Here is a 21509-nt window from a genome sequence, read left to right as displayed (position 1 = left end):
AAGTACACAACCAATTATACGTTAACAAATACAAAGGAATAGGCAGTTTTTCATTCTCTTCTACAAGATCAGAGAAAGAGTTGTCATCTGTCACGACATCAGCCGCAAAAGGTTCATTTTCTGCAGTCTTGGGTTCAATTTATAGTAACGCATCCGAACTCTGGTACGCCTCTAAAACGTGTTATGCGAATTTAATTCACAAACAAGCCGCATCACAAGCTTGGGCCAAAATGGGCAAGGAACATGACAAAGAACTGCAGTTTTAATTAATGTTGTGTAAAGGACTTTGCATTATAGCTGAATTACAACCCAAGACAATTTTTTTTGAGACCAGGATTAAGTCTGAGGAAGCAATTTTTTGCTTCTGTTCAACATAATTTTAAAATAACCTTTTAATTACCTAAACAAAACAAAAGTAGTATTCCCCCCTGGCATACGAGAGTGGGGTGAGGAGGGGGGGAGGGGGGGGGGGCTCACACAGTTATGCAGATGCAGATGTTTTCATTCGACACAACAAACATAATAATATGAATTATGAATAGCTACACCCACTTAGAAAGGTTTCATAACAGCGTTTGTTATATAACAACAAATTCATCGTCCAAAGAGCTCAATCCCCAAGTTAACAAATCATGGAAACTTTACATTCCCTTACTGTGGGCATTTTGCTGGCCTTGTGTATGATGCCATCTGGTAAGTGAATTCTGTTTGGAAAGATGAACGTTTTGTTATTGTTTGTTTCAACTTCAGTAAAATCGCTTTGAGTTGTTGATCGCGACGTTTCGACTGCATACTGCTAGTCTTCATCAATTTGCTAAGTATAGTAAAATGCCGATTTTCGAACGTCTAGGGGTAACCATGGACGGCGGAGCATTTTTCCAACTGGGGGGAAGGGCTGACTAGTGACTTGAAGTGGGGTGGCTTAAGAGACTCTTCTCTTTTTAATTCTTTATTTTTTTCTGTAAAAGTGGTGGGGGGGGGGGGGTGGCTAAAGCCCCCCCAGCCCCCTCCCCCGGCTCCGCCGTCCCTGATAACGATAGGGGTAAACATAAAGAAAAGTACTATCCATGGCAATCGAAATTTGGTTTGAGAAATCGGGAGTTTTACCGTATTTACTATGCCACTTTCGTTCAGGCTGCGGCATTTAGTTAATTGTTAACTAAGGTAGATGGTTTAAAGATGCACATTTATTTATGGCTGGATGTTTACGAGCCCTCCGGTTTAGCATTGTAGAGGTAAAACGTGCAACCGGTCCAGAAACCGCCACAAATAAGTCTTTCGCTAATAAATCTCTTGGCGTTCAGCTTTAAACTTTCGTGCTGTCCTTTCGAAACTGCGCCGAATGAATTCACGAGATCTCACGGTAAGAAAAAAAATTCCACCAGTAGCCAAATTTTACCTTCAGTTTTTAGCTAGGCTCATTACTCGGCAAAGAAACACTGCAATTTTGTTTTAAAAAAATCGTATACAGAGAAAAACTTTGCATATTTGAAAACTCTTCCGAGCATGGCGGGCGTCTTTGTAATGAAGTTTATTTGATATTTGTATGAGTTCAATATTGTTCGATTTTCTCATCTGCGTGATTAAGGTTAAGACCAACCAAAATGTTGCGACAATGTTAGTGTTCAGGATTTCACGAAAGTAGATACAAACTTGTTGCATCCCAGTTGACATGAAACCGAACCTCGCAGGAACTGATTACGTAACAGTTTTGTGAACCGAGATATGTTTTGTTTTTATAAAAACAAGTATGGTTAAATAATCTTTTGTATCGGTAAATATACATTAAACTTAATTAATAACTAAGCGTGAAACTTCAGGGGCCACTGCTTTGTTATGCAAAAAAGATTTCAGTATACGAATGAAACGAAAACAGAATATATTAATGGGATCTATATACAGCTAGAAATTAAAAAAATGTGTTAACTTGATGCCACATTACATTATTGAAAATTCTAATACAAACAACTATGGCTTAATACAGTAGCCTTTTGTTATAAGAAACAACAATCTCTCATAAACGTAGGCTTTTAACCGTTTGTTTGCAACAGAAATCATTCACACCTGGGTTCCGTGTTAATTTGGTTATGCTATGTCACGGATTACGCATTTTTTAAAAAATTGGCCATTTTTTTTTAGTTTGTCGTTCGTAATCTATCGAAACCATCCTTGTTTAATTTCGGGTTTTCATTACACCATTGGTGTTTTTCTGTGTTAAGAAACTATTATTTTGAGGTTTTAAAATGACATAACCCAAAATCGAAATATCAGTGGAAGAATGACAAAGATATACATCAGAGGTTTTTGAAGCCGTTCAATAAACTTTTTCCTTTATTGCGTGCTCCCCCCCCCAAAAAAAATAAAAAATAGTTCCCTTAACTCAGCAAAACATATACAACTAGTTTCGAAGTCTGTGGATACTGTTCGTCAGCATATTCATTCGAAAACGTTTTTAACACTTTTTACAGTCGAACCTTTGGAATTTCATTCAGTTTCACTCGATGTGATCCGCTGACAATGCGATTTCAATTAAAAATCAAGCAGAGGGCAAATGCGCAAAATGAATACGAATAAAAGAACTGGGGTTTTAACGTGTTTTCTGGGATTGTACATTTTGTAGAAACTTGGTTCACAAATTTGTGCTTTAGTTCGATATATTTTGAAAGACCCTAATAAAGACGTAAATGAAGGGAGTATTCCCAGGCGGCGTGAGGGGGGAGGGGTGACGGGGACCCCCACTGTTATGCAGATGCAGAGGTTTCCAGTCCAAACAATAATAATATAATAACATGAATATGAATAGCTACACCCACATAAAAGGTTTAATAGTGGTTATTACATCACAAAAAAAAATCATCGTTCAAAGCGCTCAGTTTTCCAAGTTGGTAAATCATGGAAACTTTACCTTTCTTCCTTGTGGGCACTTTGCTGACGCTGTGTATAATGCCATTTGGTAAGTGAATTCCTTTTTGGAAAGGTAAACGTTCATTCGTTTGTCTCACGATAGAATCGCTTTCACAAGCTTCGAGGTGTTGATCGTTTCGACTGCCGTACTGCTAGTCTTCATCTGCTAGTCTTCTTTTTGGCATGCTCAAGTGTTTCCCTACATGATCGAGGATAAGACTAGCTAAAATGTTTAAATGTAGAGATAATTTGTGTGCTAAGTAAAGTGAGTCGCTAAAGAGTGATGTTACGCCTCAGTTGTCATAGCAATCGAGCCTCGCGGGGACTAATTACGTAACAGTTCTGTGGAACGAGGGATGTGTTATGTTCTATAGGAACAGTTATGGTTATAATAAGTCGTTCATATTAGATTGGTAAATAAACATATACTTTATGCTTTTTGAGCATTTTCTGCAAGCATTCGAGTTAGTCTGTAAGCGCGAGTTCGGGTACAAAAAGAGTTCGCAAAAAACAAAGGAATTTAGTGATTTAATTACAAATAACAAAGCGTGGAAATTTAGAGACGACCGCTTTGTAATGCAAAAAAGAGTTTTGTATAGGAATGGAACGAAAACAGAATATATTATAGAATCTGTTAACTTGATGCCACATTATCGTGATTACTGAAAATTCGAATACAAACATAAATCTTTGTAATGGAACATAGCAACCTCTAATAGGTCCTTATTCAACCGATTATTTGCAAGTGAAAAAAAAAATCATTCTGATCTCTCTTGGAGAAAATGGTAGTTTGGTTTTGTTCACAACTGAATCATTTCGTTAATGGTGAAGTAACATTTTAGTTTTGTGCTAACGGAAGATTTTGAAACACATTTCAGAATAAATATCAACGCTATAAAAACATGACGTTTCGGCGACAACATGTCACCATTATCAAATGCAAATTTTACAAGGTACAGAACGATATTTATAGAAAAGAAAGTGTGAAACTAAATTACAATAAATGAGGCGTAGAAAACAGAAAAATGTGCATAACTTAGTAAACAGTTTCGCTGGAATGGAGTCCTTTTGAGTGTTCAGGGATGGTTTAAGGAGCATCTCGTAAATTAGGCACTCATGAAAACTTTACCCTTCCTTTTTGTCGCTTTGTGGATCTGTGAATAATGCCATCCGTTACGATTTGTCGGCCCGATTTGGCTCAGATGACTGCACATTTAAACATCGACCCGATTTCTTAAATATCGACCCGAATTCCTTTTTGGAAAGGTAAACGTTCATTCGTTTGTCTCACGATAGAATCGCTTTCACAAGCTTCGAGATGTTGATCGTTTCAACTGCCGTACTGCTAGTCTTCATCTGCTAGTCTTCTTTTTGGCATGCTCAAGTGTTTCCCTACATGATCGAGGATAAGACTAGCTAAAATGTTTAAATGTAGAGATAATTTGTGTGCTAAGTAAAGTGAGTCGCTAAAGAGTGATGTTACGCCTCAGTTGTCATAGCAATCGAGCCTCGCGGGGACTAATTACGTAACAGTTCTGTGGAACGAGGGATGTGTTATGTTCTATAGTAACAGTTATGGTTATAATAAGTCGTTCATATTAGATTGGTAAATAAACATATACTTTATGCTTTTTGAGCATTTTCTACAAGCATTCGAGTTAGTCTGTAAGCGCGAGTTCGGGTACAAAAAGAGTTCGCAAAAAACAAAGGAATTTAGTGATTTAATTACAAATAACAAAGCGTGGAAATTTAGAGACGACCGCTTTGTAATGCAAAAAAGAGTTTTGTATAGGAATGGAACGAAAACAGAATATATTATAGAATCTGTTAACTTGATGCCACATTATCGTGATTACTGAAAATTCGAATACAAACATAAATCTTTGTAATGGAACATAGCAACCTCTAATAGGTCCTTATTCAACCGATTATTTGCAAGTGAAAAAAAAATCATTCTGATCTCTCTTGGAGAAAATGGTAGTTTGGTTTTGTTCACAACTGAATCATTTCGTTAATGGTGAAGTAACATTTTAGTTTTGTGCTAACGGAAGATTTTGAAACACATTTCAGAATAAATATCAACGCTATAAAAACATGACGTTTCGGCGACAACATGTCACCATTATCAAATGCAAATTTTACAAGGTACAGAACGATATTTATAGAAAAGAAAGTGTGAAACTAAATTACAATAAATGAGGCGTAGAAAACAGAAAAATGTGCATAACTTAGTAAACAGTTTCGCTGGAATGGAGTCCTTTTGAGTGTTCAGGGATGGTTTAAGGAGCATCTCGTAAATTAGGCACTCATGAAAACTTTACCCTTCCTTTTTGTCGCTTTGTGGATGAGTGAATAATGCCATCCGTTACGATTTGTCGGCCCGATTTGGCTCAGATGACTGCACATTTAAACATCGACCCGATTTCTTAAATATCTGTTTCAGTGTCACATATTTTGCATTCTTTCAATTTGAATAAGAAAATACCGGCCGACGAATTGCAGCGCACGCTAAACTCCCGAGGCAAATATGCAAATATGTAATACAGTATCTGTTGCGTCAACCGAAAAAGAGGCGTAATATTAATCCGTCAACGTTGCTGAGCAGTGCTGACAAAACGCAGAAAAAAGTGTTTTTTTGTGTTTTGTTTTTATTTTGCAATAGTTTAATCCTTACTTCGCACGGCTGATCGACTGAAATATTTTCTTGATAAACTTTCAGTGTAACATCCTCGGTAGTACCGACAAACGATCGCTTTAAATAGCCCATCATTGGGTGTATTATTGGATAAAAAAAAAAGAAATCAAACATAAAAATAAACAAAATTAATGTTTCAACATTCTTCGGTGATTCTCCATTACACGCGCAACAAACTGAGAGCAAGAGTTGACTTTGGAAGCTTAGCCTGTTCAGGGCTTTTGGTAGTTAGTAGCCTGCGATTAAGCGCGGCTTCCCTGTGTATTCCTTGACTATTTCTGTAAACTGATCCATGTGGCTGTTCTCGTTAATTTACAGCTTTTACTCTCAAATGCGGCGTGTGTTCGAACGAACCCGGAAACCCTGGAGTAGCCGCTTGCGACAGTAATAATGTTGGAAACTGGACTTGCCCTCAGGATTGGGATAGATGCATGATAGCCAAGGTTAACTATACCGCAGATAATGCCTCGATTGAGTTGACCATAGGCAACTGTACCAGCACCCTTGGTTGTAATCCATCAAGTCAATACTATGGTAAGTACAATAATACTAACAGCAAAGATGCATGGCAGTGCGGTTCATTTCTTTTCAGTGCAGTGCAGTGCATTGCAGTGCATTGCAGTGAAGTGTAGTGCAGTGCAATACATGTGCCGCGCAGTTTAGGGAGGCAGCGTGGCTGAGTGGTTTAGTGCGCTGGTGTTGCAACCCGGAGGTTCAGGGTTCAAAACCTCCACCCTGCCACTACTTGACTTATGGCCATAACCCTAGGTGGGTAAAGGGCCGAACCCTGCCACTAGCTGGATTTGTTTTCAGTTGTTCTGAGTTCAAATCCTTGGTCACGCTTTGAATATAGCCAAATGGTCTGCCTCCTTCCAGTTGGGATTTTTAATCATGTTATATTCATTTAGAATATTTGTTTCCTCTGTTTCAGTGGCATGCCTGCAAACTAGCTATCTCAAAGCTTAGTGCATGACCACTATAAACAACATTTACTTTTTACGTTACAGTTGAAGTGCTTCGCTGTGTAGTATAGTGTATTGGAACGCAGCGAAGTACAGTGTAGTTTAGTTTAGTGTTGTGTAGCTAGTGTAGTGAATTGAAGTGTGGTGTGGTGTGGTGTGGTGTGGTGTGGTGTGGTGTGGTGTGGTGTGGTGTGATATGGTCTCCCTTTGCTCCACATTGCGTGTATACGTAATTGACAATACGCAGCCTGCCAAGAGGTTTTTTTTTGAAAAAATGCATAAAAAGCGCAAAGGATGCCGGCTACGGAAAGGACAGCCTTTAAACAAACTATCAAAGCCACTCTTCCGCCCCTTAATGGCTGACATTTCTTCTCCCTTATCGCTGTTTCCTCTCAAATCGGAAAATAAATAATGACTTGTATTAGAGTAACAAGCTAGAAACTGAGGTTTTATTACTTTTTGTTTTACTTTACAGCTTGCAACTATATGAACGACACTGGCGGCTTAATCAGTTGCTCGGTGACTACTTGCTGTGAAGGAGACATGTGCAATGTGGCAAGTCACACCTCGACCATGTCGCCTACGACAAAACCAAGTACAGCTTACAGCGCTACCATGGAAACAACAAGTGCAGTGTTGGGATTGGCTGCAAGCTTTGGCGCCACTTTGTTGGTTTTAGCCTTGACCATGCTTGTGTAAATGTACCCGCATAGCAAGCAAAGTGTCGCGGATATTTGTGGGTAACCACATAAAGGGCCTTGTCACATTTCTGTTTTAATTTTTTAAAATTCTTTCGTTACAATTTTTGTTAAGCTGGTGGAGGCTTGGTTTGTTATTTTGTATAAGAAGTTATCCGCGATTTGTTTTCAATAAAAGTCGATCACTTTTGTGGTAACTGAATGGTTCTTAAGTGACAAAAGAGGGTCGATGGAGTGCTAAGTAATACTGTTGGTCGGCATAACCATTCGAACACGTGTTTTAACACGTCCATAGTTTTCAAACCTCTTTAATACCGACACTTAAGGGACAGAGAAGAGTGTCCGTCCGTGAACGAGGTTGAAGAGCAAACACGAGCCTGTGACATCGCGTCTGTCTGATGTGGTGGTAAATTGTGCCTTTAAAAATTATTTGGCTGTCAAGGGCCTTCCTAATGTAATTGTTCAAAATGGACGTATCAAGTGTTTAAGATAGTTACAGGATAATGAATAGGTGAACTGAATATTTAATGAAACTATTTAAAACTTTGCGTGACCAAAGCACACAAAGTGGCGGTAAACGTGAAGGTCAATCCTTTAACATGGGCAGCACTGTTTGGTTTGGAGCTTGGTTTAGTCACGTGATACGGGTCACACAGGTCGCATTAGCAACACCCACCGAACAAGCGGTCATGTTTAGAAGTTTGCACAGTGAGAAGGGGAAAATGTTGTTTTGTTTTGTTTGTTATATTGCGTAAGTGATAAAAATAACCAATTAAAACAGCGAAGGGACATTTCAATAATACAGCTAATACAAAAGAGGAACGGATGGACAAAAATTGAAGATTGAAAAAAGATTTTAAAAGTTTGTGATATGGGATTTTAAGTTCTGTTACGCTAAACAGTTTTCAAAGTTTATAATGAAGAACATCAAGAAAAACCAAGAAAGATTTATTGCTTCTCGACGTTTCGGGGTCATCGTGACTCCATTATCAAGAGACTTGTTAAATAGTATGCAAATAAAGAAAAAGCTACAAAATAAGCATAAAACAATGAGCGACCTAAACAAATATCCGCGCTAATTAGGTGTTTGTTTAGGCCGTTCATTGTTTTATGCTTATTTTTAAACCTTTTCCTTATGTGCATACTATTTAACAAGTCTCTTGATAATGCAGTCACGACTGAGCGCGAATCGTTGAGCAGCAATAAATCTTTCTTAATTTTTCATATGCATTTGCTTTAGCAAATCCCAAATGATCAAAATCAAGAAAGAAAAAAAAAATCATAGCCTTCCCCAAAATACAGTTAAAAAAGTAATGGCCCTCCCCAAAATGGCGCTCGAAAATTAGTGCCCCCCCCCCTCCCAAATATAATGGCCCTCCCTCCCTAGCAGCTGCCTATGTATTGTTTATAATAATTATATGTTCAACAAAATTAATGTTTAAACTGAGAAGAATGTAATACTAGAAATGATGTAGTGTTGGTCAGCCGAACACTAATTACTTAGTGAATGTAGTGGATTCAACCAAGAATTAAAAACAGACCATATTTCTACACTGATTTGACAAAAGGTGGACTCCGCGAACCGTGCTTGAAGGCCAGCCAGTCCCGCAAGAAAAAATTGAGGGGGGGGGGGGGAACGCTTTGGAAGGTTGTGCCGGGTAGCTGAGTGGTAGGGCTAGCATCCCTAGGGAGCCCAGGGTCAGGGGTTGAATTGCTGGCTTTCTAGGGGGGTGGGCAGACCGGGAAATAAAATAAATTATATCTCTTCGCATAGATGTTAATTTAAGGGAATTATGATGTTATATTCCTTCTATTATTTTAGGTGCTCACATTAATCTCTAAACTCAATTTCCTTTTTGTTTCATCATACTCAAGTAGTTTGCAGTGAATTAGCCACATTAAAAATCAAAGCAATTAACTTCATCTTAAGCAAAGCACAACTAAATTTTAGTCTGAATTTAGTCTGTGTTAGGACGGCAAGGGAATCCTAAATATCATCTCTTGATTTTTCAGTCATGGTGTACCGTGTTCAATTTATTACCAGCCTTCATTTTTTTAGAACTCAAGATAAGTGATCAAGTACAAAACCCATGATTTGAATTCATGAAAGGTGGTAAAAAGTTCTCATTTTCTTTTTGATATGATTTGAAACAGCATATTAGTCAAAACATATGACACCATTGCAAAGGATTAAGTGTAATACTCCATAATTTTCGAGCTTTTTTAAAAGTTCGCGGACACCGTACCTCACCGATTTCGCTGAAATTTGGCATGCAGTCTTGTTTTAGGGTCCTAACTACCAAATGTATATTAAAAAGTTTCAATTCTTTTTATTTTGGGAAATATCGAGAAGGCCGATTTGAAGCGTCCGTGACGGCCCGCCAACATGGCGGATCAAAGGTGTTCTTGTTACTTCGACACTGCACCTGCCGTCACAGTTTCTCGATCATACTTGGTATAGTTATAAAGAACTATCTTTCTTCTTTCTATATATCAAAATAGATTCGGGAAATGTTGAGTTTGGATGATCAACGGCCAAGAAGTTCGAAGGTATGTTAACGATGTTTTGAACAGTCTCAAATTTACTACAAAATGAAAGGCTAATAACTCCACTGTTATCTCGATTTAGAACTAGCCATTTACCATGAACAAAGCTTGTTCATTGGTGAATTGATTCCATTAATAAAAAAATTGGGGAAATGTAACCGTTAAGAATAAAAAATTATGGAACCTCTAGTAAATTGGCCATTTCAGCGCCATTTCAGCGGATCAGCTCATTTAACAGCAAATAATCGGGAGAAACATGAAAGGGTTACAGTCGTTTATAATAAGCAGTTTTCAGGTATTCTTTGCTTATCTTAAACAAATACATAATCTTTGCCAAAGATATGGCGATTTTTGAGCGTACGATCGTTTCTCCAAATTTTTATGTTTCGCAACTTTATTTTATTTCTTGTCGAGATTATACGCTGTTGTTATTCAATATTCGTTTCACAAGAACTTCTGTTGCTCGCATTTCCCAAATCACTGTTTAAGAAATTGCCCATTCCGTAACAGGGTCATTCTTAGTTTTTCTTTAAAAATTACTAGGAAAGCAAGAATGTCATAGAACGGTTTTATACTAGTGAAAATACCTGTCAGGCATAACTTAAACTGTTTGTGTTATCTGGCTGTTTTCACAAATATGCAAATTAAGGAATTCTTAAAGTGTCTATCTTCAACTATTTCACGCTTAAAGATTCCTCTAAATCTTTTCGCCTACCTTTTGGCCAAACGAAGTTTTGTGTCTCCAGGCAGAATGCTCGTTATCAGCAATGAAAGTCGAAGAGATACAGAAGCTCGAGTAAAATTCTAACTGCTGTGAAATGAACATCGTTTGAGCTTGACGTGTATTTATAGATTGCGCTCGAGCTCCGTTAATTAAGTTTATTCATTTGGCGATCAGATAAAAATCAATGAATGATCAGAGTTATTTCTAAGTCCATTTCTAAGCACGAGAAACACGGAAGTTTGTTTCAGAAGCATTTATGCATAGAAATACCGGTTTATTTTTGAGCGGTAAATCTGCATTTATAATAGCTGGGAGTTTGGGGTGTTTTTTGGTGTTTTTTTTTTTTTTTGAGGGGGGCTCGGGGGGGGGGGAGGGGGTGTGGAAGTGGTGCCTTCGTATCCTCTTTTTGTTCTTTTACACAGTGGCCTGAATTTGGAACAGTTCGGGGAATGGATTATCAATTACTCTTCGTTATGCCATGTCACCCCTTAATGTGGGAGCGCCGCGCCTCAATTCACGATAAAAAATTTATGGCCGCCCGGTCCATTTATGTAGTTCTCCGCCAGGTCTCTCAATAGGCAGGTTACGAGCCTAGTGGCCCATCAGGCCGGAGCTCATACCGGTTTCCGCAACGTGAAGCGACAACGAGTATTTTTTACTCCACCCGGATGGGATGCTATTCCATCGCAGGGTTACCTCCCTTCCCGAAAAGCTAAAGATTGACTGGTAATCATTTTTACACCTGGGTAAGGAAAGGGACTCTGGGAGTTGAGAGGCTTTCCAAAGAACTTTTAAACGCATTGTCCCCCAAAAGCTCTATCCAGGACTGTTTGGTCCAGAGTCCAGCGCAGTGACCATTATTAGGCCATCACGCTCCCCAACCGTGTAAGAAAGTGCAAAAATCTGCTTGGGGTAAGCCCTGGGGTTGTACAGTTTGGTACGAAATGTGGGCTTTTAAATGTGTTAATTAAGTTTATTCATTTGGCGATCAGATAAAAATCAATGAATGATCAGAGTTATTAAAGTCCATTTCTAAGCACGAGGGACACGGAAGTTTGTTTCAGAAGCATTTATGCATAGAAATACCGGTTTATTATTGACTGACGCGGTTAAAAAATACTCGGCTTCTAGCGGTAAATCTGCATTTATAATAGCTGGGAGTTTGGGTTTTTTTTTGGTGTTGTTGTAGGAAGGCGGGGGGAGGGGGGCGGAAGTGGTGCCTCCGAATCGTCTTTAGATCTCTGACACAGTGGTCTGAATGTTGAACAAAAGAGCTCATCTGTTAATAAGCATAATGCGAGCTGATTTTGAAATGAACATGACTTTACGTTTGTGTCATCAGTAATTATCGTGTTCGAAGAAGGCGTGGCTTACTCGTGGCAAGAACAACATAATAACAGTGAAGCTAACACATTTTCCTCATTGATTTGAAATGAATTTCGAATCAATTATTTTTAGGGCAAGTTAAAAGATACAAATGTTTTTCGTCCAGATTTTTACAAAAAAAAAGCAGGTGAGAACTTAGCTGTTTTTGTTATCTCGGACTTTTTTTTTTTTATTAAAGTCGAACCTCTCCATAAGGACATCTCTCGTGATGCGTCATGACTTACATCACGTATGTCCTTATCGCCGACCTAGGTGTAGAAAGGGACTACCGTAATTACTCGAATAAGCGCCGCGGCGCTTATTAAATTTTTTACGCCTCCAGTGCGGCGCTTATTCGAGGGCGGCGCTTATTTGAGGGCGGCGCTTATTAAAAAGTTTGACGCCACAAAGAATCTAATCCTTTACATTTATTAAAATAGGGTCCCCTGATTGCCAAAAGTCGTCTCTTGCTGAAGATTGTACTGAAGAATGTTCAATAGAAAAACTGAGCGGTAAAACAAGCACTTTGAACTGCAGAACGTCGCTTTTGATGGAAAGAAATATCCAAGTTTGTTTAAGAGTTGCTTTGTAGTTCTGTTTCTAGTTAAACAGATTTCCTTGAATAAGCGCCGCATCGGGACTGCGGCGCCGGGGGCGGCGCTTATTAACTTTTTTGTCCGAAATGCGGCGCTTATTCGAGGGCGGCGCATATTCGGGGGCGGCGCTTATTCGAGTAAATACGGTATGATATTACAGAGGCTTTCCGAAGAACTCAACGCAATATCCCCACAATTCAAAGCCCGAACCGGGATTTAAAAATCTCAAAAAAGTGTTAATATGAATTGTAAATCTACTCATAGCGGTCTGGCCTTACCAAAACCTGGAGAGAGAAAAAGACAGTGGGCAGATAAATTCGAGAGTACGCTGTTGAGCAGATTCTGTGAAATTCCCCTTTTTATCCTTTTCTCTCATAAGCCCTCCCAATTCAAGGCCCATATATTTCTTCCAAGTCAACTGTCAAAGTTTAAGGCCACTTTTTTCCTACCAGGTTACCGTCTTGAGAGTTTTAAATTTTATTAAATCTTGGTGACACTGTCCCTTTAATTCATTAATGTAATTCAAATCAGTTTATGAGAACGTTTTTTAGAAAACAAGAAGTTTTTTAATGTCGCTTTAAGCCACCGCACCCCAACCACGGATATAAGACCTACCACATTTAAAAGCTCACATTTCGTACCAAACTGTACAACCCCAGGGCTTACCCCAAGCAGATTTTTGCACTTTCTTACACGGTTGGGGAGCGTGATGGCCTAATAATGGTCACTGCGCTGGACTCTGGACCAAACAGTCCTGGATAGAGCTTTTGGGGGGCAATGCGTTAAGTTCTTTGGAAAGCCTCTCAACTCCCAGAGTCCCTTTCCTAGCCCAGGTGTAAAAATGATTACCAGTCAATCTTTAGCTTTTCGGGAAGGGAGGTAACCCTGCGATGGAATAGCATCCCATCCGGGTGGAGTAAAAATACTCGTTGTCGCTTCACGTTGCGGAAACCGGTATGAGCTCCGGCCTGATGGGCCACTAGGCTCGTAACCTGCCTATTGAGAGACCTGGCGGAGAACTACATAAATGGACCGGGCGGCCATAAATTTTTTATCGTGAATTGAGGCGCGGCGCTCCCACATTAAGGGGTGACATGGCATAACGAAGAGTAATTGATAATCCATTCCCCGAACTGTTCCAAATTCAGGCCACTGTGTAAAAGAACAAAAAGAGGATACGGAGGCACCACTTCCACACCCCCCTCCCCCCCCCCCCCGAGCCCCCTCAAAAAAAAAAAAAAACACCAAAAAACACCCCAAACTCCCAGCTATTATAAATGCAGATTTACCGCTCAAAAATAAACCGGTATTTCTATGCATAAATGCTTCTGAAACAAACTTCCGTGTTTCTCGTGCTTAGAAATGGACTTAGAAATAACTCTGATCATTCATTGATTTTTATCTGATCGCCAAATGAATAAACTTAATTAACGGAGCTCGAGCGCAATCTATAAATACACGTCAAGCTCAAACGATGTTCATTTCACAGCAGTTAGAATTTTACTCGAGCTTCTGTATCTCTTCGACTTTCATTGCTGATAACGAGCATTCTGCCTGGAGACACAAAACTTCGTTTGGCAAAAAGGTAAGCGAAAAGATTTAGAGGAATCTTTAAGCGTGAAATAGTTAAAGATAGGCACTTTAAGAATTCCTTAATTTGCATATTTGTGAAAACAGCCAGATAACACAAACAGTTTAAGTTATGTCTGACAGGTATTTTCACTAGTATAAAACCGTTCTATGACATTCTTGCTTTCCTAGTAATTTTTAAAGAAAAACTAAGAATGACCCTGTTACGGAATGGGCAATTTCTTAAACAGTGATTTGGGAAATGCGAGCAACAGAAGTTCTTGTGAAACGAATATTGAATAACAACAGCGTATAATCTCGACAACAAATAAAATAAAGTTGCCGACATAAAAATTTGGAGAAACGATCGTACGCTCAAAAATCGCCATATCTTTGGCAAAGATCATGTATTTGTTTAAGATAAGCAAAGAATACATGGAAACTGCTTATTATAAACGACTGTAACCCTTTCATGTTTCTCCCGATTATTTGCTGTTAAATGAGCTAAACCGCTGAAATGGCGCTGAAATGGCCAATTTACTAGAGGTTCCATAATTTTTTATTCTTAACGGTTACATTTCCCCAATTTTTTTATTAATGGAATCAATTCACCAATGAACAAGCTTTGTTCATGGTAAATGGCTAGTTCTAAATCGAGATAACAGTGGAGTTATTAGCCTTTCATTTTGTAGTAAATTTGAGACTGTTCAAAACATCGTTAACATACCTTCGAACTTCTTGGCCGTTGATCATCCAAACTCAACATTTGCCGAATCTATTTTGATATATAGAAAGAAGAAAGATAGTTCTTTATAACTATGCCAAGTATGATCGAGAAACTGTGACGGCAGGTTCAGTGTCGAAGTAACAAGAACACCTTCGATCCGCCATGTTGGCGAGCCGTCACGGACGCTTCAAATCGGCCTTCTCGATATTTCCCAAAATAAAAAGAATTGAAACTTTTTAATATACATTTGGTAGTTAGGACCCTAAAACAAGACTGCATGCCAAATTTCAGCGAAATCGGTGAGGTACGGTGTCCGACCAAAGTTCGAATCTTATAGACTATGACAATTAAAGAATATGATGTTAACGAACAATGCCACAGACAAGGTATGTGATGTATTTTTAAACATTATTTTTTTGCCCCTAAGAGAAAGAAAGACAAAAAAAAATCAAAATATTAAATCACCATGCTGTGGTATTCTAGACACAAATTTATGCCAGCGTAAAATAACCGGGACGTCCCAAAGGCCTGCAGGCCTTGCTAACCAGCCGGGGACCGAGAGTCTGGCACCGACCGGGTGCCCCTGGGGCCTTTTCAGGTCCATGTTGTGTCACAAATTTATGCCAGCGTAAAATAACCGGGACGTCCCAAAGGCCTGCAGGCCTTGCTAACCGGCCGGGGACCGAGAGTCTGGCACCGACCGGGTGCCCCTGGGGCCTTTCCAGGTCCATGTTGTGTCACAATCGGCCTTCAAGCCAGTCCCGAAAGAAAAAATTGAGGGGGGGGGGGGGGAATTTTCATAATTTCGATGCCATCAAAAATGGCGGAGGCTGACTAGGGTCCTTTAAAGTGCCTATGAAATGAAATCCAAGTTGAACTCATATGAAAGGCCTTTCAAAATGAAGAAAGATGGTGTTTTTCTTTCCTTGATATCTTTTCTCGTTCCAGTGTTTGTAACGATTTTTTATTATGCAAATTAGATAACTGATGACGTCATAAGTTTGACAGTCATTGGTGTAAAAACACAAAATCAGTAATATCTCTGTAACTGCTAAAGCAAAGTAATTGAAACTTGGCACCAGTATTGTACCCTAAGACAGACACCACATGGTACATATGTTTATGTTGCTATGGCAACACTTTTGGTTCCAGTTTTTTACTTATTTGAATCAAATATCACGATTTATGGCTTTACAGGGAGAAGTAAATGTTGTCATTCCAAACATACATTATGTGCTCATTGCGCTAGACACCCAAATGACCCTAAAGATGGGAGATGAGGTTTGGAATGGATCAAAACCCAGGGTTGCCATATCCGCATGAAAGAGATCTGGAACCGAGAGTGTTGCCATAGCAACACCAAAATATGCAACAATGTAAACGTGAACACTTATCAGGCCGATATAGCCTCCTTGACGTCAGACATTTTTGCAAACTTATTTCAAGCAAGTCATCAAACTGTTGTTAAGATCGCTTCACTCGAATATTAATAATATCAGAAAAATTCTTATACATCGCAGCCTCCAAGAACATCGATTTGGTTACTAACGTTCATCAAACTATGTACTGATCTAGCATCTTAAGGTTACTGATAACCTTTTGGGGTGCCTTTCGAAAAATGTTTCGAACGCGTGTCAGTTTCAGTGAAACCTCGGCTAATCGTTATATATCTCTGGAAAGTAATGAAATGAAGAATCCATATATTAACAATTTTTTGCATTCATGGCTTCGGTAAGCGCACACGAGCCTTCAAACTCGAAACCGTCAATACCCACTTCGTTGAATTAATAGGGTATGTAGATTTGTTGGATTTATTGGTGCATAAGTGTGTCGGGTTTTGGAAATATTCGCAATTTTTCTACTGTCAGTGACACCCCTTTGCGTGATGCGAAACAGGAAATTTTATATTGGCCAACTTCAATGCCTATTCTCTCAGAAACTAATAGAAAGATCCTTAAAGCCCGACACACTTTGGTAGCCTATCAAGTGCTGATTGACAAAATGCAGTTTGTTTTGTTGTAAGAGACAATGGGAAGGCGGGTAATTCAGCGACGTGAACAATAATACTAACATTAAAGAAGCTTAAAAAATCATGAAGTGATTAATCAAAGTTCATGAAGTTTACGTGGCTGCTATTTTGCTCAAAAAACACAGTTTTCAGTGGCATTTAATTTGAGAAGTCGCGTGATTCAGAGCACGTAAATAGAGCATACCTGACTGCGAGATTGGCAGGTAATTCACTTTTCTTGATGACGTGTGTCCTTTACCTTGACAATTTTTTGCTGGGTTTGCAATTTTCGATTCTATTCCAAAAAAAATGCTGACTTGCACAACACACGAAAAATAATTCATTTTTGTTTATAAATAGTTTAGACATGTCAAATTGCAACATAAATATTCAGTGCTCTCTCCGAACCAAATACTTGAATACTACATTAAAATAAAATAAATATTTAACACAAAACAGAGCGCGGAGTATCTGTAAATGTTTTTAAAATAGGTGAATGATTATTTATAGCTACAGGCGAGCGACCGCCAGTAAACATCAAAACTTGCTTGTTCAAGGAGTCGCCTAGGCCCCATGGGTAATGGTTTCACTAATAAATAGCTCGGACATGTCAAACCACTTTTTGGCTTCGCATTGTAAATATTCAGTACCTGCTTAGAGTCAAACGCTTGAATGACATAAACATACATTTCACACCGAAACAGAGAGCAGAGGTTCGTTATACGAGCGATCTGGAACGATTTAACGATAAAAAAAATCTGACTCAGATTATGAACCGGGCCCAGGCCCCGCCCGGTTAATTAGCAATATTGCTAGTTGACCACAAGTGTCAAGTTCAGGAAACCGGATGTGATTACAGACATGCTGAATATATAATAAATTTTAGTTCCTGGTACTGAAAACTGTCATGAAGATCTTCAACACCGGTAAAAACTTGAGCGTTTCAGTTGAGATGCTACTCCGTATTAAAATGTCTAGTATTTTTACTAAGCGCATGAAGGATTTTCCAAAGTAATAATTCCATTATCTCCCGTTGTAAACAGAAGGACAATCACAATCAAATTTAAGACGGGAGAGCCATAAATTTCAACCGCGGGCCCACATTAGCATAAATTCGAAAAATTTGAAAAAAATTCACAGCATAGCCCTAGGTGAACTATAACTATAAATATATATTTTACTTCGATTCGATGAATATTTTAGGCGTACGGAAGTGATCTTGATTTTGCATCTCTCGGAAGCGGTTTCAGGGGTCTGATACCGCACACTTCAAACACCTCAATTTCAAAATTAAAACGATCTCTTTCGAAACAACAAATACATCATCTAAAAGAATAGATAATTATACACATTTTGAATGGTTATTTTCTAAGTTTGAATCAATATTAAATATTTGGGAGATTTTTAATTCTTTACATCATTTTGAGACATTTCACGCAAGGCAAAATTGACAAAATTCAGCGCCTAAAATCATTGCCTGGTACATAAGCTAAGGTATAAAAACGTATACCACGTGAAAGAGCATTGTTTCTTCTTTGAAAATCCGTTTTCAAAACCACGGGCTACTAAAAAGACGATTTTTAACGGCCCGAAATGCAAGTAGTACTTTCGTGAAATTTGAGCTTCGCCGTAACGGCTTCGCGATGCTTGAAACTCACAAAGAATAACAAATAAACATATTTAAACAATACAGTTTTAATAATACTTGTCAACAGGTACCAGAACATACTCGCGAGACTATTTGGCGTGGTGTTGTATCATTTCTAGGAAATAAGAAACCATTTTAGCCGTTTTATTTGACCTCGAGTTCCAAAGTAACAGAAAGCAAACACAGGTCACGTAGCGTTTGTTAAGGTCAAAGCACCCTTTATCACATCAAATTGTAATCAATGAATTTTATTTGTAACACAGATAACAAGAGCTACAATCAAATAATGTTCATACCTTATAATAAGTAGTCAAAGCACCCTGGAAACTTTAAAAAATCCAATCGAAGCCCATCGAAAACAACATCTATTCTTCGCTGGTTTGATTCAACTGTGCTTATCGTTAGCTTGCGTTACATAATGGATAGACCGCTGACAAGCTGTTATATTTTGCGGGCTTGATTCTACAGAAGGACGTTTATCCGTCCTTTACAGTCTATTAAATATTTTATTATTGTTGTTAGTGACCCCTTTTACCCTAAATGTTTGTTAAGTAAACTAAAGCGTGACCTTAACTCGGGTGACTTTCAACAGATGCCACTTAGGAACGAACCTTTATTTTCTTAGAGGGGGGGGGGGGGGAGGGGTGGACATTAGTCAAATAAATTGCTGCAGAGTAAAACCGGCTGAAATAATCGTGCAAGAAAGCCAAAAAATTAATTTCGTTAAATGAAAATGAAGCATGTGAAAAATAAACATCTAGCTCAGCAAAAATTACCCCTCCCGTCTCCCATCTTCTCAAAAATAATGGTTTTTAGCTCACTTATCTAAATACATCTCCTGTTGTGTCATTTGGTTTTACTATCTTTCTGTAATATTCATTGTTATTGGCTATTCCTTTATTTGAAAATATATCCTTTACTCTACAACTTCAAGATGAACTAAATGGGTCAAGTTATTATTAAGCAATTTATCAATTAGTTTTTGCTATATTTATAGTAAATATTGAGTTAAGTATGAAAAACGTTTTTTCGACAAAAGTAGCCCTCTGCAGGTATTGTGTAACCTTAAAGCAGCTCTCCAATCAGTTGCAATAGTCAACATTTAAATCTTAAACCCTCGTGCAAAAACACGACCCAACAATATCTGAAATGAAACTAATGTAAAGCGCTTTTCGCTTTGATGATTGGGCCTCGATGTCCATGTTGTAGAAATCGCAGATTGACCGCAGTTGTGCAACACTGAGTTTGGTCAGCTTGTTACTAGTATACAAGGAACATATCATATTAAGTGTGTCATACACGATGGGATGAACCAGTTGGCACTGGTCTAGGATGGATGCACGAGCAGAGGTAAAGGCTTCTTCCTCTTGGGCCGCCAGAAGGTCGTTATCATCGGTTACATGAGCTGACTGAGATGTCGCGTGTTTCAATTTTGCAGCGGTACGCGAGAAGTATCCCTGAATCTGCTGCGCAGTTAGGAACTCGTCAACCTGAGAGAGCCGCTGACCATTTTCCTTCCTTGCGTATCGCATGTCCCGAGATACTTTTTCAGGGTCGGATTTGTGGCCAGTCTCCTACCCGATCTGGAACTTAGCATCCAGGTACTGGCGCTGATTGTCGTTAAAACGGCTGGCCTTTTTTGAAACTTTTAGAGCCCAGCCTTGCTCTAGGGGGGCCTCTGGGCACTCTTCATGATCAGTTGTCGTCGGGACAGCTAGTGTTGGCTGAAGGGAACAACCCTCTTAAATCTTTTTAGCGTACGCCAATACTGCCTGGTCAAAAAGGGTGTGCTTCTCAGAAACGAGTTTGCACTTTCCGAACAGCAAATGGCGCTCAAGGTTGTAGTACTTTTGATAGGTGCAGATGCACCCATCCACAGGACACGACAACAGCCCACTGCTTGCACCTTCCTCTTCTTCATCTCCGTCCTCGTCTTCTTCTTCATCCAAGTGTTCGATCATGGCTCGTTCGGCAGGTACGCGCCTTTCTTTAGAGCATGCCACAAAGTCTCCTTTAGACACCTCAGCCTTACACACATCTGGTAACCTTACAGGAACTGAATAATGGACCAGAAAAAAATATTAGAAAAAAGTAAAAGAATAACATAGTAATGTACAAATGAAACAAAATAGTAGGGAAGACTCTTCAAATTATTTGTTTATATATTTTATCTTATCTTATTTATTTTTTTATTTAATATTTTACTGGTAAGATGGGAGTTTCATCCAAATAAGAATAAGATGTTGAAATAAAAAAAAGACAAGAAATCGGATTGCCCATCATTAAATAGTTTTTTCCGATTTACTTTTTCCCTTGACTTTTTCTTAACACAGTAGTGAAAATATCAGAATAGAGGTATATAACTAATATAAGATATGCATGTATGTTGTTGTTGTAACTATAACCTTGTAATTGAGACCATGGTATATTCTTTCCCTCTCCAATGTTGCATGCCTTCCATACTGTGACACAGTCCTCTTGGTAGAGGAAATTGTTTAAGCTGCTGATACCCTCCCAGCGGCCTGGAACCTCTTGCTGTGGCTTGTTGGTAGCATCGGTAACTAGGACGACCCGCACAGCACTCATGCCCCCGTGAGACAACATGGCTTCTTTGAAGTCGCGCGCCGTTACCACGTCGTGGCCCTGGTTGATGTATCATCGCACATAAGCCTTGATGGAAGCGGCTTTCCTGTCACAAGGCCCTTTACCTCCCTGAGGGTCACTGAAGTCGACTCTTTTTACATCAATCCCCGTCGCCTCTCCCATCAGACGGCATGCTGACAGTATGGCTGCACTGTGATAGCACCCAGCGTTATCTTGCCTTAGTGCTGCACTTGTAATTTCAGGATGCTTGAGCCATGACCGAACACTTGGATGAAGAAGAAGACGAGGACGGAGATGAAGAAGAGGAAGGTGCAAGCAGTGGGCTGTTGTCGTGTCCTGTGGATGGGTGCATCTGCACCTATCAAAAGTACTACAACCTTGAGCGCCATTTGCTGTTCGGAAAGTGCAAACTCGTTTCTGAGAAGCACACCCTTTTTGACCAGGCAGTATTGGCGTACGCTA

At 39.1% G+C, this 21509-nt stretch overlaps 2 protein-coding genes across 3 annotated transcripts; one reads left to right on the top strand and one right to left on the bottom strand.

Moving 5' to 3' along the window:
• Positions 1–518: 518 nt before the first annotated feature.
• LOC144628908 (uncharacterized) lies at positions 519–7456 on the top strand. 2 transcript variants are annotated; one of them, XM_078487027.1, is made up of 3 exons: positions 519–693; positions 5918–6133; positions 7037–7456. In XM_078487027.1, the coding sequence occupies exons 1-3, from the start codon at positions 633–635 to the stop codon at positions 7258–7260; spliced, it is 501 nt and encodes a 166-aa protein (XP_078343153.1). In that variant the 5' UTR covers positions 519–632; the 3' UTR covers positions 7261–7456. The 2 variants fall into 2 exon arrangements, with proteins under 2 accessions (XP_078343153.1, XP_078343154.1); XM_078487028.1 differs by lacking the exon at positions 519–693 and adding an exon at positions 2811–2953.
• A 12180-nt stretch (positions 7457–19636) lies between these two features.
• Positions 19637–21236, bottom strand: LOC144628907 (uncharacterized). The gene is made up of 2 exons (XM_078487026.1): positions 20849–21236; positions 19637–20499 (listed from the first exon to the last, which is right to left on the bottom strand). Exons 1-2 carry the CDS (start codon positions 21045–21047, stop codon positions 20186–20188), a joined length of 513 nt encoding a protein of 170 aa, XP_078343152.1. The 5' UTR covers positions 21048–21236; the 3' UTR covers positions 19637–20185.
• Positions 21237–21509: the final 273 nt, after the last annotated feature.

This window comes from Oculina patagonica, chromosome 10, assembly GCF_052425735.1.
Source record: "Oculina patagonica isolate OP01 chromosome 10, crgOcupat, whole genome shotgun sequence".
NCBI classification, from domain to species: Eukaryota; Metazoa; Cnidaria; class Anthozoa; order Scleractinia; family Oculinidae; genus Oculina; species Oculina patagonica.
The sequence above is the reverse complement of the archived record's forward strand: the minus strand, read 5'-3'. Positions and strand labels throughout refer to the sequence as shown.

What these genes read in the sequence shown, in the direction of transcription:
- LOC144628907 (XM_078487026.1), bottom strand. Translation starts at nt 21,047, where the DNA reads ATGTTGTCTCACGGGGGCATGAGTGCTGTGCGGGTCGTCCTAGTTACC. An exon ending in ACCATGGTCTCAATTACAAG is followed by an intron (nt 20,500 to 20,848) that starts GTTATAGTTACA and finishes TCCATTATTCAG; the next exon opens with TTCCTGTAAGGTTACCAGAT.
- LOC144628908 (XM_078487027.1), top strand. Translation starts at nt 633, where the DNA reads ATGGAAACTTTACATTCCCTTACTGTGGGCATTTTGCTGGCCTTGTGT. An exon ending in CTTGTGTATGATGCCATCTG is followed by an intron (nt 694 to 5,917) that starts GTAAGTGAATTC and finishes GTTAATTTACAG; the next exon opens with CTTTTACTCTCAAATGCGGC. An exon ending in TCCATCAAGTCAATACTATG is followed by an intron (nt 6,134 to 7,036) that starts GTAAGTACAATA and finishes TTTACTTTACAG; the next exon opens with CTTGCAACTATATGAACGAC.